This window comes from Lytechinus variegatus, chromosome 11 (genome assembly GCF_018143015.1).
Source record: "Lytechinus variegatus isolate NC3 chromosome 11, Lvar_3.0, whole genome shotgun sequence".
NCBI classification, from domain to species: domain Eukaryota; kingdom Metazoa; phylum Echinodermata; class Echinoidea; order Temnopleuroida; family Toxopneustidae; genus Lytechinus; species Lytechinus variegatus.
Window position 1 is genome coordinate 3,621,835 of NC_054750.1, and position 19,568 is coordinate 3,641,402.

Sequence of the window (19,568 nt, forward strand, 5' to 3'; positions counted from 1 at the left end):
TTACAGGTGGATGAGATGATATTTGAGGGAAAATGTTTACCTTTCTCAACCCCAATTTCACCGTAAATCTCTTTCCATTATTTACCGTAGTGCCCCCATCAGCAGTCTTGTGTGAAATTGAAAACTGGGCTGTAAAGTGCCGAATGATAAATTATCATCGAAATGCCCCCATTCTGTAACACCATACTCTCTTCAATTACACACTGTAAATTCTTTTTTTATTGGAGAGGGGATCAGAATGGTATGGAATTTAATGGTTTTTGGGTATGTGGACTTACCAGTTATAGATTTGAAATGTTTAATTTTTTTTGCTATATTTATACACGAGGGTGTAATTCATATCTTTTGTGATTTTTTTGTGACTTTATGTTCCGTAGGTGTTGAAACATGACAAGGAATTGGTGTTTAATAAAGGGTTGAACTTGGCACAGTTTTGAAAATTGAGATGGAAGTGAATTTAAATTGGCAGCATTGACACAAAGCAATTTATTAATTTGAAGAGCATATTGCAAAGTATTTATATTTATAAGCATTCTGCTTAAATGCCATAATGATACTTTATTTTGACAATTACTGGAAGTGATTTTTTAAAAAGGATCAAGTAACGATTCTGTGGTACAAAATGAATGTTTCAACCTCTTTGTGTCTTCTTATTTCGTTCTCTCTAAAAAAAAAATCAAGTTTTTCAAGTTCTTGTCCCTTTTTTCTAATCTATCACTTTTGTTGTTCTTGATTTAATAGCTGTATACCTCGTTCCTAATACTGCTTTCATTTGCTTTCCTTCCCTATCTTTAATATCTCTGTTTCACAGACATCTTTACTAATACTTTCTCTCAAATATACTATAGAATCTTGGAAAGTTTCAGGGCATTGTGCCATTGAAAGCTAAGATGGGCTTATATTTTTCATGAATATGCAATAATCCACTGCAAATCTGTCATAAGTGCATAATTCATGGTAGAGCATGAAATTTCAGAAATGTTGACGAATATAGATGTGGTGGTATATACTACTACTAATACCTTTGCCTGAGATTTCAATTTCTTGGCAATCTCAGCGTCGCTGCCTCCGGATATTTTTCTTGGAGTGAGAAAATTATTCATGGTTTGGATATATGCAGGGGCAAATAATATGCTGCCGCGGCAAGGATTTATGATGTGAAATGAAAGACCTGGCAATATTGGTGCTGATATTGAAGCAATACGAAGGTTCTATTTGCCGAGCACTTCTCTCAAGTTTAAAGGAAAGCTCCAGGGAATGTGTATGTCAGCTACTGTGTTGAACTTTTTTTATTGAAATTTTGAGTTGTTTATTTTAGATCCATAATATTCCTTGAAGTTATGTTGTCCTTGGCTTGTACTTTTCTTTTCAATATGTGATTTCAGACTAGTCTGCTGTGCAAACCCTTCACTCGAGTTAAGGGTCTGAATTGCAGCCTACTCATGCCTTGTGCACTAAAGGCCGCAACACCAAGTTTTGTATGTGCTAGTCTTTGCATGGAGACACACTTGTTGATCAAAGTATCAATCAGGGTCTGTGCCTGCAGACTAGTTTCATACCGCCTCGAATTTTGTCAGTTCCAGGTATTTTCTGATTGGGAAATTTAGCCTAATCAGAAAATACCAGGGGCCCATTGCATAAAACTTTTTACCTGAGAAAACTCGGGTTTTTATACGGGAGTTTTGCCCTGTGTTAAAGTCAAAGTTAGAAATCAGACTAACCTTAGTTTTCAGTTTTTACCAGAGTTTTCTCAGGTTTTATGCAACATGCCCCAGGTGATTTTGGCGATGTGAAAGCAAATTGCACGTAATCTCCCGGAAATACCTGATAAAAAGTGGAAGGTACTTGTCAAAATTACAAGAACTTTCCCGGCGATTTTTCCAAGGTTGCAGGTATTTTGAAAGTGTGAAAGCAAATTACAAGAATTTTTAGACCAGTATGTAGTTGAGTGTGGGTGCTGTAGGTGGCTGCTGAGCTAGCGATATTGAATGTATTTTATAATTTAACAGGGATTCTTGTGATCGAGGTGTTTTAAAACCAGCTGATTTTTTTTTTTTTTGGGGGGGGGGTGGAGTGTAGGTAAAAGTCTATTTCTCTCTTTTTTTTTCTGGATTCATCTCCACTACTCTGTCTCATTTTGGTGTTAACCTTAGATCCTTGTCCTCAATGTGTATTAAATTGTCTTCAATGCTTAGGCCTTCTTAAATCAATCAATCAGTTAACCTACTCTCTCTTTGCTCATATTTTCTATCTGTCCACCCTCCATGCATCCTACATCCCCACCCTCCAATTATCTTGCATCCCTCTTTCCCCCCCCTTCCAGCACCCCACCCTCCCAACATCCCTCATCCCCCCATCCCTGTGTCACCCAAACCCCGCCCTTCATGCATTTTGCATCTCTCTCCCTCCTATCTTAATGTAATAATTCCCCTTCTGCCCTGTGTCCCTCATGTCCATCCCCTTAGTTCTGCCAGCATCACCAAACCCTGCCCTAATAGCGTTCCGAATCTCCCTCGCCTACCATACTTTAGTCATTCACGTTCCGCCTACATCCCTCATCCTCTTCTCCCAGCACCACCCCACCCGCCCTCCCTACATCCCTCATCCCCTCCTCCCAGCATCACCCCACCCTCCCTACATCCCTCATGCCCTCCTCCCAGCATCACCCCACCCCGCCCTCCCTACATCCACCATCCCCTCCTCCCAGCATCACCCAACCCCACCCTCTCTGCATCACTTGTCCCCTCCTCCCAGCATTACCCATCCCTTCCTCACTGCATCCCTCATCCCCTCCTCCCAGCATCACCCCACCTCGCCCTCCCTACATCAACCATCCCCTCGTCCAAGCATCACCCAACCCCACCCTCTCTGCATCACTTTCCCCTCCTCCCAGCATCATCCCACCCCTCCCTTCCTGCATCCCTCATCCCCTCCTCCCAGCATCACCCCACCCTGCCCTCCCTACATCCCTCATCCCCTCCTCCCAGCATCACCCAACCCCGCCCTCCCTGCATCATCGTCTACTCACACAGTAACCCTCTTCTCTGTATGACATTTACAGTAGCTTTGTTAGCTTGCGTTCATTAATCCCTATTTTTCTGTGGAAAGCAAGTGAAGTAAAAGAAAGCCAAGTTAGCGAGTGAGAGAGGCTGGCATATAGGACATGGGAGAAAACAATGAGATAGTGAAGAGAGATTGGACCTATAAAGATGACCTGCAATGAGCCATAGAGGAATTACATGATTGGGGATGCACTCTAAAATCAAATGTCACTTCACAGCTATTCTCATTGAACTCAAAAATGATATCAAGGACTGATTTGCAAAAGAATGTCTTTAATTATAAATAAATGTAATTTTTGGTTGTAAATTAAATCAATATTATGAAATCCCATTGGAAATAAGCCTTTCGGCTTTCATGGGCTATCCTGTCAAGGTATTCTTCAATTTCATTGTAATCTCCGGTGATATTCTTGATGAATAAAATCAATCAATCAATCTTTAAACAGTTTGTGGGTTCAAGAAAATGTGACAATATTATTAAATATTTTTTGTATCTTTTTCTTCTCTTTCTTGAATAGATGGTTCTTCTAGGTGTCCTTCTAGTTACAGTACTTATCAATATATTATTCATCGCAGACACCGGCAGAAAACTACGCGAAGCCCAAATGGAAGGTAAGAACATGTATTTCATTTCAATATGTTTGAATATACTTCTTTGGTTGCATTGGCCTTTCCAATCAGAAAGTATTTTTGCCTGGTGAAAGCAACCTTGTTGTGGATATTTTCCTGCAAAAATATTTTGGGACAATTAGTCCAAATGGAAAATCTGTTCTGGTTTGGGGGCTAGTGGAATTTCTCTTGAACTTGATTCTTTGCGAAATCCTGGTATCATGAATTTCTGCATAAATTTGATTTTAGGTTCCAAAGTCAGGTTTGGTCCATTTTCATTTGGTATGGCAGGGTGGTTGAAGGAGTTAGTGCCAGAGGAAAAAAAATGCCCTTTAACATTTTTTCTATAGGAATTTAGATATTCCGTTGGACATGACAAGTAAATTGGTTTTAATAAGCCTTCCATTATCCTCTCATTCACGCTAATGCTGGCAGTTTCCTGTACAAATTGTTACAAGGCCTTTTATAGTTTGATCTCAATGCCGACTCGTTAAAGCAGGAAATAAAATGATTAAGCTTGAAATACATTGTTTTTACTTTTTGGTACATATCAGAATTAAAAAAAAAAAGATTTTTTCTTTAATACTGAGCTTTCAAGCTACAATACCAAAAGTGTTATTTTTTTCTTGGACATCCTTTTCCTCCTCTAATTCTACCTATTCTTTTTTCTTTCATTTTACCCATTTCTGTTTCCTTTTCTCTTCTCCACCTCTATCCACATTATCAAGTACAACTAGTTGTTTTTCCTTTTGTCCGTTTTCACCTCGCTCCCTTCTTCTCTACCCCTCTTCCTTCCTAGAAATTCCCATCCTCCCCCTCCTTTTCCCATCTTAAACATTCCATAAATTCATACTTTTCTATTGGTATTACCATTGACGTTTGAATCGTGTACTCATATTAAATATTCAATTCTGCCTGTTGCTTCTCTTGTATAACACAAGATGCATTGAACCCGGTAGAAATGATCTTACACTAGGCCTATGATTACCAGGTCAGTAGTTACCTCCTGCCATCCTTCATTCATATGTTTTGCATTCATCATCATCCCTAGTACATTGAAATTGTGTGTTTTGTTGTATTGCAAGGACAGCACTGAATTTAATATAGATATGATTAGTGGTGTACCGAGGGCAGGTTTGAGCATCAGTAATGATTAATCAGTGGATATTCTCAATGCTATGAAGGGTTGGTCTCAAATACCGTGTTTACACATTGACTCGGTTCGGGGGTTTGACACGCGAGCCGTGTTCAACATGGCAATGTGATCGCGTTAAATATCATGTTTACACCGTGACATGGCTCGGGGTTCGACATGCGATCCATGCTCGACACGGCAATTTTATGCTGTTTAAACGCAATCAGTGTGATCCGCGAGCCATGTCGAACATGGCTTTTTTGATCCGCCAAAATCGTAAGTTCGACCCGCAAGCTGAGTCAGGCCCGCCTATTTTTTTGTGTCGTGTTGAGCCCGTATGACCTAGGCCAAACATGGCATATATTTGTGACATCTATTCTAGTTCCGTTCGTGATCCGCGGGCTGTTTCGAACCCGCCTTTTTTGTTCTATTATAAAAGCGATCACAGTTGCCCTCTTTGATGATTCAACACTCGAGCGAGCCGTGTGTAAACAGGATACATTATGAGTCCTAGCTCTTGTAGATTAGTGATAACATGATATCCGTGCTGCCAATCTAGGGGTGCTTTTATGCCCTCTTTGCAAAAGCAGAATGAGGATTTGAAATATGCTCATGATTCAGTATGAAAGTCAACAGCGATGGGGGAGAATCAAGGATTATTTCATAGATGTAGAAGAAGAAAAGTTTGTTCAATTTTATTTACAACAATAAATGAATGTGCAAACTGTGCATACCCTTCCTGATTAGCTACATAAACTCAACAAATCCAATGTTCTAAAGTTCAAATATCCCCCCCCCCATTGATGCTGTCCGCCTAAGGCCGTGTTTATGCTTCCACTTTTCAGGCCAGAATCAGCGTTTCCAAACGTGGTTAGTCCAAAACACGGTTGCGTCCATGCTTACTTTCATTTAAACGCTGTTTCAAAACGTCGATCGTAAACTCACAAAAAGTTCCGTTTGTAAACGTCGTTTGACCAGAATCAGGCTTTCTGGGGAAGCATAAACAGAACCACGATCGTAAACGTGTTTAAATGACGTCATTTGGTACATGCTTCCGGTGAGATGAAAATCCGCGGGCAATTCAGTCGTATTGCTCCATGCTTATCTCCACGTAATAACAACAATCGGAAAAAAACTTTCGAAAAAAGGCGCGCCCAATTTGACCTCGCTTTACGATGCGAAGCCAGCTGGAGACCATGATTTGCTCTGAAAAGTTAAGCATAAACAGCACTCCCAGAAACAAGTTTACGATCGGCATTTTGAATCGACGTTTGAAATCGCTGATTCTGTCCTCTCAATGGAAGCATAAACACACCCTTAGTCAGATATGCTCACGCCTACGCACATTCATCCTCTTCAATTCTTGCAGCCATCTTAGATTTGCGTAAATAAGAGTTCTGACACCCAGTACACATACATTTTACACTTATGATTTTGCCATTACATAATATTTTCCGTACCATAGTAATTTCATATTTGTGCAGGTGTATTGTATTGAATATTGGGACATCCAGGCATTGTGGATAAGATTTAAGATGGAAACATAATTCAGGATTCAAGATATTTTGCCAGTTGTGGTAAAACTGTTCATTATTCATTCAGCCATGCAATTAATAATACAGTTGGATTCAGACACGTACATGACATGAAATAAAAATAACATGAATTATGTATTTCACCCCTAAGTAGTACACATGATGCTTAACTAAATTCAAGCACTTTTGTCAATCATGTTTACTGAAAATTATTGGAACAGTTCCTAAGAGGCATGATTTCCACCCAAGACAAAGCAAAATAATGAAGACCTGAGACCTGATTTCCGCGGAGTTGTTCTTTATATCAGGTCGTACTTGTAGAGTAACACCTTGTTCAGACTTTATAAAAATGCAGTGTATAGGCCTTTAGATGAATTTGTCTTCACAGCACTGTAGCCTACAGTCATATAACTGGAGACTTCCAAAGAAAAACAAAAATACTTGAAATGGCTATATAACAAACCAGGTGCGTTGCTATGTCAGTAGATAAATTAATTGGTGTCTGTTATCTGATCTAGTGTGAATGCAACTCATAAATTTTGAAGAAAAAAAATTAATTTCAAATCTTGCAAAATTTATTCCTAGAAATGTCATTTATCACACTTGTTGTGAGTGGAGTAGCAATCACAGACCACTGTCTAGTTGTAATGTTATTTTTAATCATCTGTGTAGCCACCTTTTTTATATCATGAGTTGGCAATACACTTGTCCTTCATTGTAACAATACAGTAGTCCAAACTCTCTCATTATACAGAAAAGCATCATAATTCATAACAATGTATCAGTAAGCAAAGCTTATTATGTTAATTGAGTTTGCTTATCTTATGGTCCAAACTCTCTCGATATACAGAAAAGCATCATAATTCATAACAATGTATCAGTAAGCAAAGCTTATAATGTTAATTGAGTTTGCTTATCTCTCCTGCCAGGTACTGGAAAACTCATTTCATTGTTCTTTCTTCACAGTCAATATGAATTTCAGCGTGAAAAATGATGCTTTTATACGTTTTGAAATCGTTATTATGTACAAATATCCTTCAGTGTAAATGGGCTGCAAGGTGATGGATTGCCATTATTGCTAGCTCTGAAGGCAACCTTTTAGTGGCAAGATCGCAAGTCTCTTTCAATCTCCTGCAAGCCACAGACATTTACATTTACAACACCTTCAATTTAGCGCCGGTTATACCTTAAAGACAAAATCAAGTCATTGTAATCAACAATGATGTTGAAACGAAAACTTAAAAAGAAGAGGTTTATTCTTATCAAAATTATCTTGGTAAATTCAAAGTTCTAATAGTTAAGCTAGTCAAATGGTATGAATTGATAACCTGAACGGAACACTGAGTAGTACTGAAAATACTGAAATAACTAACATTGAATAGCATATGTGGGCACATGTTATATGACACCTCAGGAAAAGAGCCATGTAGTAAGAGAATACTTCGCTTACTTTGCTAATTAGGCTACTGAATGATTTTCTACCTTTATTTCATGGTTATTGTACAAACAATTTTATATTTTTTCTTTCAAAATTCATTTTGTGTTCATTCTTAGAATAAGAATTCATCTGTAAAGGGGAAGTTCACCCTGAAGAAAAGTTTGTTGTAAAAATAGCAGAAAAATGATGAAAAAATATTTTAATTGTTTAATGGATTTTTCTCTTTTGAGATTATTATAAATATTTGTTATTTTTTCTACTATTTTTGCATGAAAATTTTTGTCAGGCTGAACTTTCCCTTTAATGGTGGTGTCTTTACTAATGGGAGTTGTCAGATGACATTTCTATTGAAACCCCTCTTCCATGTTTATGCAGGAATAGAATGTATTTCATTTGAATAGATTGAGCAGAGCTGATATTTGTTGTTTGTCATTATTTGCCTCATCATGCAGCTGATATAGAAAATCAAAGCCACTAGAGAAACAGGCCTTCATTTGATAAATCTAATTTTATTCATCATCTGCATTGGTCGATGATGCTTCTATAAACACTTCACAGTCATGCACATGTTGTTGTGACCCATGGTCATTAATCATTTTGTTGGATTTCTTTTTTTTTATTCCAAAGACATATTTTTTTAACAATTTTCATCAATGTCAGTGATTTCAGATAGGATTTTGCGGAAGCTGTTAAGCTACACATCCCTTTTCATTTAAATTACCCCACTTATATTATGAAAGGAAGTTTGTTGAAAATATATAGAAAGTTAATGTGCCATAGATAATCATATAAAATGCAAATGACCCATGTCGGGCATTTTTAAACTCAAGGTTGAATGTTCGTAAATTAGTTTTTCTTCGAACACTAACCATTTACAAAGGATCCATCCTTTAAACTTAACATTTTTCAAACTTGCTTGCATTGTAGATTTGAAGGGTTCTTTGAAATAAATTATTTTTTTCTTACAAGTTTATTTATGATTATTCCCTGCCATATGGTCATTAAAATGAAGTTTGTTACATCCATATTTCTCTTTATGTTGTTAGAACAAGATGTTTACTCTCTCATTTCCCCCATTGTCCTTCCTTTCAGTATGTTTTATGATTTTGTTTTCAAATTCATATGAACATTTTTCTCAAATTAGGTGTTATTCTTGCATCCTTCTATTATATATTCATTATGTTTCTACTCTGCTCTCTCTCTCTCTTTATTTTTTATATTTTTTATTTTTATTTTTTACTTTAGTGAGGATTGTTCTTCCTTTCTCTTCTTTCCCCTTCTCTAACTTGATGAATTACACATTTTTTCTTCAATTTAGCTCTATCAATAATTAACTTGCAGCAACCCTCAGGATCTATCCCATCCTTGCATGGGCTTAGGATTTACATGTAAATTGAATATTGGCCCATATAAGGGGTTTCTACTATATGCAAAGGGATGATAAACTACAATTTTCCCTCAACCTAATCCTTATTATTTTTAACATCAGAGTGGTATTGATTTTGTGGTGTTTATTTGAATAACAATTTTAATTATCATAGTCTAATTTTTTAGAAGGCTTTCTTGAAATCTGTGTGCTTGATTGATGAGGAATTACTCTCTTTATCCAAAATTCTAATCAAACTTTCATATGAAGAAGGTCAGTAAATCCCCATCAACGAATGAGAATGGAATAATATGAATTTCAGAGTTTTTCAGGTGTTCCACTAAAAAAAACCCTCCTTTTCCTGATATGCGTGATTGATCAATGGGATTACTGTCAATTTAATCCAAAATGCAGCATTTTAATTGAAATTTTTATATGAAGGAGGTCAGTAAATCGTCATCAATGAATGAATTCAGAATAATGCGAATATTGGAATTTACTCCACTTTTTTGTAAATCCTTTCCCTGATATTGTGTGATTGATTGGTGGGATTACTGTCAATTTGATCCGAAATGTGGCTTTTTAATTGAAATTTTGGTATGGAGGTCAGTTAATACATGCAATCAATAAAACATCAGAATAATGTGCATATTGCATACCTCAATATTCCACTTTTGTGAAGCATTCTTGCAACCTGTGTTATTAATTGATACGTACAGGATTTGTATCAATTTGATCAAAAAATACAATTTTTTATTAAAAACTTTGTGTGACAGACAAAACTTTGGTGTTCCACTTTAGTAAAAATGTTCACTAATCCTAAAAGATTACTGTCAATATGATGGAAAATATGGACATTTGATTGGGTGGTCAAGTTAAAAATCTATGATATATTATGTTGCATCCCTAATGACCCTAATACACATTTGTCAGGATATTAGATCATGAAAGTGGTTTAACTACAAGAACAAAATACAGATGGAAAGGTTCAAAGTTTTCCTAAAAGGAAACTTCTTAAGCATGCTAAGAATCCTTAGTATTTTCATCATACGATTGTAAATGCTAACTTTCAATATGTTTCGTGTTTAGTGCCTTGTAATATATTTTTTAACTTACATATATTTTTTTTTCTCTTTGACCATACCATATCATATATCATAGCACGTATAAATTTTGGCATGTAACTATGGGCATTTAATTATACCTAAGCAAAAAGGCAGTTAATAATTAAAATAACTAAAGAATCAGTCAATGAGATACAATTACTCTGTTCCATTTGGTGAATCCTGTTTGCAGCCCCTGTGATTGATTACCAAAAGTTTACCGTCAAAATTCACTAAAAATACACAATGAGGTCAACAAATTTTAATAGAATAGATGAAAGGGTTCCAATATGAATTTCATTATTCAGATTTCAACCCCATCTTTTTATTTTAAATATTCTTGTTGAATTCACTTTTGGAGTGATGGATGTGGGTTTTACAATATTGTATTCAGGTTTATAATCAGAGTGATGAATTGTGATGATTGAAAAGTTTTATCAAAAATACACATGTATCTAGTTAATTTTTTGACACCTGCCGATTCTATTTAGCAGTATGAAGCAGAGTAATGGACCTAATTTTAATTGTGGACCTTTGTTGATAAAAAGATAGAGAATTTTACAATATGTCAGCTTGTGAATGATCTTAAAAGAAGTCTTTTGTAAGTTTAGCTGAGTTATATGTTTAGAAGATATTTATATGAAAAAAGTGTTTTTTCCATGCAAAAGAGATCGGCACGTTTCTTTTCTGCCTATACATCACATATACCATGTATATTGATGCAAATTAATTTATATATTACAGGATTTAGGAGAATTTGCATGTGTTATATTTGAATGAAACCCATGCAGAATGCATATACCTGGGGAGTTTCTCACAAATCACTCATCGGTCATTGATTCCCACAGACAAATTGATCCCAGCCAATCAGTTTTAAGGATTTCTGTAGCTTGTGAAAGATGTCACTGAAAATTCAGTGAGTTTGCAGAACACTTTTCTGATAACAAGAAAAGGGAGATGTTATTAACAAGGCATATCCTGTTTCGAATGTTTCCTTTTTGCTCATGACCACTGTGGGATAACATGTTTATTTATAATATAAACAAGCCCACAGATTGGAGCACACTGGAGATATTTCATGATCAGTCTAGCTATATAGTTTAAGGTCATTCTTTCCTGCAGATAAAGCCAGACTTGTGTCTGAAAAAGATAAAGTTGTCTGTGTTTGAGGGAACATTTATTTTCATATCCCTAGCTCTAAAGCCCTTGTCAAATAAGCATGGCTGTTTACACAACAAATGCAGAGTCCATTGCCATCCAGAGTAGTCTGGTGGTCCAGGCTCTGAAAGATTCTTTTCATCCATTGCCATCTGAGTAGTCTGGTGGTCCAGACTCTGTACGATTCTTTTCATCCATTACTTCACTCTTTGACTCATGAACAGCAAAGTCGAGTTAATATTCTTACATTATACATGTTTGACTATATCAAATTTCTTTTCAATTAAAAAGAACCAAATATTACAAGAAAATTAGAGTTCGATATATTTCAGATCATTTTGTTTGATTCTAAATCTTATTGCATACTAAGGAAGCTTCATATGGCTTATAATCAACAATTCTATTCATTTTGAGGCAGTGTCTTCTAAAATCAGTCTCATAACCAAGACTTATGTTTATCTTAAAAAAAAAGATGTTTGCTTGTTTGCATTTTAAGTTTGACGTTTTTCAATTGATATGATACTGTACTAGAGACTGCACTTTCTTCAGTTTAATGGAAACATTTAGATACAGTCATAGCCTCATAGGATGTGGAGTGGCATATTTCCGGCCACACCCAATAATCAGTAATTAATACTGGCTACTGTTATAAGCTAGTGAAATGCTTGCATCTGGTTGGCTCAGAGCAAATTTGTGACACAAATAAAATCACTTAAGATGCTTCATGAAATTCTGCCCATGTAAGTTGTTTCATATCTAACCGAGATAGGTACTTGATGAGCAGATTTAAAATGTTTTGTGGGCGGTCGGCCGTCGCCCCATTCTTTTTTTCTGAGCAGCTGTTTTGTGGATAAAATATGACATAGTCTAAGGATTTGCACATATATAAATGTAGTTCAGATGATGAATTATTGATGGTAGTGGGGGCGGTGCCCCCCACCCCTGCCCTATTTGTGCTTATACTCCTGGTAGGGTTTTATGGGAATGCAAATATAAATGAAAAGAGGTACATGTTGTAGAGCTATAACATTAACTGCCACGCTTTTATGAAGATAGTTAATTTTTATTCTACATCGTAATCTACATCGTAAAATAGGTCTCAACTCCATTAAGATATTCTTTGCATGCAAGCTGGTGGATTTCTGCTCAAATTAATTTCATCCATGATAATGAGAAGAAATATGAAGAATGTTTGGAATTTAAACAATCAGCCAGCGAAGGGATTAGAAAATGTAAAGAAAACAAACAAGTGAAGAGGAAAGAGAGGTAGAGGAAAATTAGGATCGATGAGCGTCAGTCGTCTGCAGGGTGAATGCCTGTGAATCAATGCCAATGATATTAAGCTGGAGAACCATGGGTTACTCAAGTGGCAGTGGTCTTTGAGATGATATCGTCAAGCCATTCGACCATTGAGAACCAGAAGGACATTGACTTGTATTTAAATGATATGAATTTGTGCCCTACTGGCACAGACTAATGAAATTAGGCAGTGTGATGGAATATCTCATGGTCAAAGATCTTCAAAGATTTTCCGAGTCTCGTCTGCCGTTGATTTTGTGAAATGATTAACCGGCATTTACGGTAATTGACCTTGGTTTGGTGTTGGGTGGATCGATTCTAATTCCAGGTCATTTTTTTCTCTCCAAGCATGTAGAATATAATTTCAGAGATTTTGTAGGGATGTTTTGAGAAAATAGTATCTGCAGAAGGGGATCTGTAGGTCAGGGTCAATAGTTTTTTGATGCATGAATATGGATGTCATTATTGTAGCAGTATAATGTGCTTTAAATTTAGGGAAGATAATGACACATGATGTATTGTAAATTTGAGTCTATAGTTCTTTTGGCCCTTGATACATAGGTGTCTTTAGATATGCAGATGATTTAGGAATAGATGAAGAAAAACTGAATTTTAAAGATGAGTGAGATTACACCGGGGAACGTAAGAACCAACCCCTTAAAAAAATCTTAACAGCAGAGAAGGAAAGTTTTAAAGAAATATATATTTACCACGAAGAGGCAAATATTTCATTCCTTACTTACTGAAATCTTTCAACCAAGCTGGTAATAGATAAGCACAATCCACTAATAGCCTTCTTTCAATCTAGATAGACAGAAATCATATTGATAGATCCATGCTTATGGTACCTATCAAAACTCATTGGGGTCATTTAGCTCATTGCAGCCTCTTGCCTGCATTAAAAAAACTATTAATAGCCATCGTCAGAATGATTGGAATTTCGGGCAAGTTTGCGTCTGTCCACGCCACTGACAAGTGCACAGAAGCTGATGCGTCCATCCCAAGTTTATAGCCATGATTTCTCCTGACACCGATCACTTAATACCAAAAAGAGGGGCAGGAATGGACTGATTAACCCTTAACATGCCTGAAAATAGTTTGCCCAAGACCAGTCATTGTCAGACGGAATGAGATAGATACTCAGTCTTCGTTCTGATGTGCTCTCTTCCGGCAGTATATTTAGGTTTGAAGAGCCAGGGTTGTTGCCAAAGGGAGGATTCTTTTGAGTGTAAAGCTCTTGAGTCATCTATGCCAAGTGTTTAATTATTATTTTTTCAGTTGTACGATTATATCATTTTTCTCCTTTAATAGAATTGTTCCTTTCCAATAATTTGGTCATAGGAAATATGTTTTAAATTCATACTTTGCATTTCCACAAGCTATATTATTTTTTTTTTGGATGAGTTAATGACAGAAATTGAAATAAAAGTGAGATAAATTTTGTTTGATAATCAGTTCAAATGACTCCTTGACTAAATGAACAATTAGAGTGAATAAACAATATTTAAAGATTAAATTTTGATTATACAACTAGACATGTACTATGTACAATGATTGAAGATAAGATTAAGTATACCATATTTAAGCATTAGATTGATTAGATGAACAATACAGTGCTTAAATATTCCACTACATATTATAGTATAGACCATGAAATAGAGATGACAAAGAGTCTAATCCTTGGTCCTGGTAAAACAATCACACTTTATTTGACAATATTTTGTTTGCATCATCTGTATGAATGCCAAATGCCTATACCTGTCATATGTAGACCAACTGCCGTTAACCCACAAATCATCAACTCATTTGGGAGAGGTTATACACATGCTCCAATGAGAGATGGATGGAGGGATCCACTGCGCAGCTGTCTCCGCATTGCGATGGTATTACCTTACTTAATTAAGATAACTCTGAACGTGGGAAGAATCATTCGACGGTGTCGTCGCTCAGTTGGATTCCTCGCAAGAAGCATCGCGATCTCCCTTTTCCAACCCCCGCTGGGAGGCAGATTGAGGATCTCGTTTTGAAATGTATGCTAGTAACCTCGGCTTTACAACCCTATCTGCGCTTAAATCCGCACTTTAGGAGTTTGTCTGTGGTTTCTGCAAGTCGGGTTGTATCAGAAGGATCTTTTGATTGCAAGAAATAATTTGTGTTTTTGAGTCATTTGAGTAATCTGTCCTTGAAGATTTCTCAAACTTCCCAGTATATAATCATGGATGTATTATGAAATAATTGAACATGAAGCATGATAACGAACTCATCTTATTGGAAAAATAATTTGATCTTCATTATACATTTGGTTTATCTTCCTCAGAAAAGATTTTCTGAAAATTCTGGAGTGGCCTTGGCTCATTCCTCTGTCCATACTTCTTCTATCTTACTTTGTAGCTTCCAAAGTCACCCAAATTTTATATCCATGGAAATCCTGCCTTAAATCTCATGTAACTGAGATACATGCACTTTCCTCCGAGAGGGAGAATATACAAGAGCAGGGCTCTTCGTGTAGATCAATGTCTTTATTTTCAGAGTTAGGAGATAATATTCAGTGGCAATTGTAATCCAGTAATGAGCGTGATGTACTTGTTGCCATAACAACAGGATGGATATCATTCTGAAAGATGAGGGAAGATGGATAAAAGTTTTTTTTTTTTAGATTCCAACATCAAGGATAATTGAGGCAAAATCTGTGATCAAAATTATTTTGTGATAATTGTGATTTGTATTTTATTGAAGTTAATTTGAATATGTCTTTGAGTTAGGTAATATTGCTACTTCTGCATCTATACTGCTCCTACTGTTATACTACTAAGGCGAAGACAAATACTACTACTACTACTACTACTACTACTACTTGACTACTGCTGTTGCTGCTGCTGCTACTACTGCTGCTGCTGCTGCTGCTGCTGCTGCTGCTACTACTACTAATATTACTACTACTACTACTACTACTACTACTACTACTACTACTACTACTACTACTGCTACTACTACTACTACTACTGCTACTACTACTTAAATTACTTCTTCTACTATTGCTGCTGCCACTACTATACTTTTGTTATGCATTATTCTACTGATTATACATTCAACTGGTGAAATTGCGCTTGTATCAAAATTTGACAAAAATGTCTCACACCATTAGTTCACCCTAAAGTCGGCAAGGTGTCACGTATGATTGTCAGCTACTGTACATTTTCACTAAGGTCACGCAATGGCAATTATGTGTTTACGGAACTTAATTTCTTGCTTGAGGGTAACAACTGCTTATATTTAATCAGCCGCACAGTTACATCCAATGGGACCAATTAGGAGAAAGTAAAGGATTGTATATATACCCAAGACTGTTGTTTTAGGTTGGGCCTCATTTCAAGAGCGTTTTCTCAGCCTTCGTTGACCATGGGGGAGTCGGGTTTCTCTACGCACTTGACACAACTCGCTGGGACTCTCAGCATGCCTAAACTCCTGACAAGTCAGACGTTTTACGGTTAATAAATGTATTGTGAGCATGGAATATTGCATTTCTATTGCTTGTCATGTTATGTTTTGCTTTAAGGCAGGCAGTCGTCTTTTTCATCTGTTTCTTAATGTATTTTAACTGAATATTACCTAATTTAACTGCAAACATGCCAAAGTATTCCATGAGAAAGTCCATTCATCCTCTATTTTCTTGTTGATGCTTTTTCCATAGTTACCTAATAATGCTGTATTTGAATGCAACCGTGCACATTTGAAAAAAAATGAAAGATATTTTAAATAAGTGGGATGGAAATACAAAATGATAATGATGTTTCTCCCAGAACCCCTAACTTCTCTAGTATGTTGAAAATTAAAGAAATATTTTCTTCTTGAGAAAGAATTTTCCTTTATCCCTACAGGGGGGGTGGCAATTCTACATATTTGTATACATGTGTAGGGCTAATCTTAAGTCTGTCATTGTAATGTCAGTTGACCCATCCAGATGAACTTTTACATCTCAGAAACATTCAACTTCATAAATATCTTCTTATATTTCAAAAAATCTAATCCTCCATGTTCTTAAATAGGCCTACCTACTCTAAGTGGATCCACTTGTCATTTTTTGTCACTTAATTTTGCTCTCTTTGAAGTCTGAAGGGCAGAGATGAGCATAGTTATATTGCATCAATCATGCATGCTTTAAAAACCCAAAATACTAGGCACTTCTAAGGTTGTAGCCCACCTGAATTGAAGTTTGTGTCAAAGAAAGCTATTTTAGTCTAGTCCGTTTCCATCACTATTGACAAATTCTCACCCTTAAACATTACAGCATTCAACTGAAAGTAGGAATGACAACAACAAACCTTTTTGAAGAATTGTCTCTTGTTTTGCTTTATCAGTGCATTCCACTCAGATTTTGATTAAGAACAACACATAATATACCTTTTTGACAATACTAGTGGTGATGTGATCTGCAACTTTTATAAGACTAAACAAATTTGTTTCAGTATGGAAGTAAGTTGGTACGGCTGTAATTTATATGTGTAAAATTAGGGGCAATGGATGAATACTAGTAGAAAGATCATAAAGGAAATCGAACTAAATTCACATTTTTCTACTTTAATATCATATTGATCAAAAGTATATTGACCTTGCACGAGGTTGTTTTACCCAGTGTTGATATATTCCATAAACATCTTGTAGATGGCTTTACAAAAATCCTTTGGTTGTAAGAGCAAATCCTAACATTCCTTTTAAAAGTATTTGCTCATAAATATTTTCATAAGATATTACCTCTACATCCAGCTCAGAAGAAGGAATGGCTAGCATGCATAATTCAAATAGCACCTTGCAGACTTGAGACTTTTCTTTAATTCGCACATCAAAATGAAAATTATGCCATCAATCATAAGAAATCATACCTGTTTTAAAAGCATCTCTAAAAGGGTTCTTTTAGCAGCTCAGTGGAACAAAAGCAAATAAAATGACCAATTTTTCCAAGGAAATATCCATCATTTCTGATGCTAATGGGGTAGTTTTTATCCTTGATTATTTATCATGTGCACCAAATGATTTTTTTAAAAGTATTTCATGAGTGAGGAGTGCATTTACTCTATTCAAAGTGCTATGGCTCAAAAGAAAATGGGAGAAAAAAAATGAAATATTTATCAACAGAATTGTTAAAAGGTAGTAACAGTCAATCACTCATGTTTTCATGCATGGCAGGGAAACAGTTCTTGCAAATTGAAAAACAATTGATCAAAATTGTTTTTTCTTGAAAAAGGAGATATGCACTGCACAAGAGTTACAAACTCAATTGCTAAAGCTAGAGTTACACTGGAACCGAATCAGTTGCGAATTCATCCGAATACACGTATTCGGGTGGTTTTCGGGAGTATTCTGTTCCCCCTCCGCAAATGCAAGAAAATTCAACAAGGATTCGGGAACATTTGAATCCACTGAAAACATCAAAATTAGGCCAAATTCGGCTAGAATCGGTCAAATTTATTTGGGAGAATTTGGCGTTGGTGTAACCTAGCTTTTGACGGATATTGAACCCAGTATTAGTTACTCGGTACTTTTACAATAGTAAATATCTGATGGAGAGGGGGGGGGAGAGGATACCCCAAAGATTTTTGCACTCCTTTCCCCTTCTTAAGAACACCACCCCAGCCCTCCCCACGAACAGTTGTCATGATGACCGTCAACATTTGCTCAGTCCATCCAGAAAGGGAGCCGGCAAACTCTTTGGGCCATCTGGGACTATTCCCCCAGCATGATGGCAGTCAAGACCATTGGTATGGCCGAGGTCACCGTCAACATGACCCCTGCAATTACCAGACTCCAGCCCAATAACTTGATATTGCCTCAAGAGATGAATGAATCATGGCTAAATATGGTCAGTCACAGTGATATCCCTTGCACTTGGACTTCTGGGAGAAGTCAAAATACTATACTTCTCCAGTTCTGTCTTCAGTAGTAGTCTTTAATGCAGACCCATGATGGTGTTTTTGTTGTGTGTAATTGAGTTTTTACAGGCTTGTATCAAACAGGTATGATTATTTAGATATGGGGCCAACATTTAAATCCGGCATCAGAAAGAAGTGACTAGGATTTCAAACTACGAACTGCATTAATCTTTAACTTCCCTATGAAGATTTTCTTGTGCCCCTCAAATTCCTTTGCTACCAATATAGTGTGTGAATTCCCTGTACGCAGGGGTTACAAACAAGCCCAAAACGGATGACTTCAAAGTCAAACTGACCTAAAGTCAAACTGACCTAAAGTTAATCTTGTAGAATATTTTTTTAAAATCTAGTTTTTTGGGGAGCAGTTTCAGTTTGGAAAGATTATCAACCATAATAGTAGTCTGATGGACAAGTGGACTGACTGTACTCACTGTCTTTAGTGTGATGGGGGATGGGTAGTCTGTTGCGCAAACCCTTCACTCGAGTTAAGGGTCTGAATGTGCAGCCTCCCCATGCCTTGTGTACTGAAGGCCCTCTCACAGCAAGTTTTGTGTGCTAGTCTTTGCATGGAGACACACTTGCTGATCAAAGTTTCAATCAGGGTCTGCCTGCAGACTAGGGGATGGGGGGGGCTGCATTCTTATGCAAACAGCCCCCTTGACCATCACCCCCTGTCAACATGAGCCTATTCTGACCAAGATCTTGAGTGTGTTCATGAAAAATGTGAGCACTGAATTAATTCACAGTTTTGATACTATGTCAATGGAATCATCAATGTTGATTGGCTGAATAGCACTGGTCTTCCATCTGTTACTATGGTAACTGTCAGATATTGACAGCTTGTCAGTGTTGACAGGATCCATGACATAGGGCCCAGGCCGTCAAGAGTGTAAATTTGCAACAGGCTTCAACAGGATACCAAGAAGTACATGTCTT

General features: G+C 36.6%; 1 protein-coding gene across 1 annotated transcript in view; it reads left to right on the forward strand.

Annotated features, from left to right (window-relative positions):
• Window positions 1-3,561: 3,561 nt before the first annotated feature.
• Window positions 3,562-19,568, forward strand: part of LOC121423839 (protein O-linked-mannose beta-1,2-N-acetylglucosaminyltransferase 1-like) — a 46,318-nt gene continuing 30,311 nt past the window's right edge. The window contains exon 1 of the mRNA XM_041619346.1: window positions 3,562-3,674. Coding sequence (XP_041475280.1) covers window positions 3,581-3,674 — 94 coding nt within the window. The 5' untranslated portion in view covers window positions 3,562-3,580. The remainder of the gene's footprint in view (window positions 3,675-19,568) is intronic.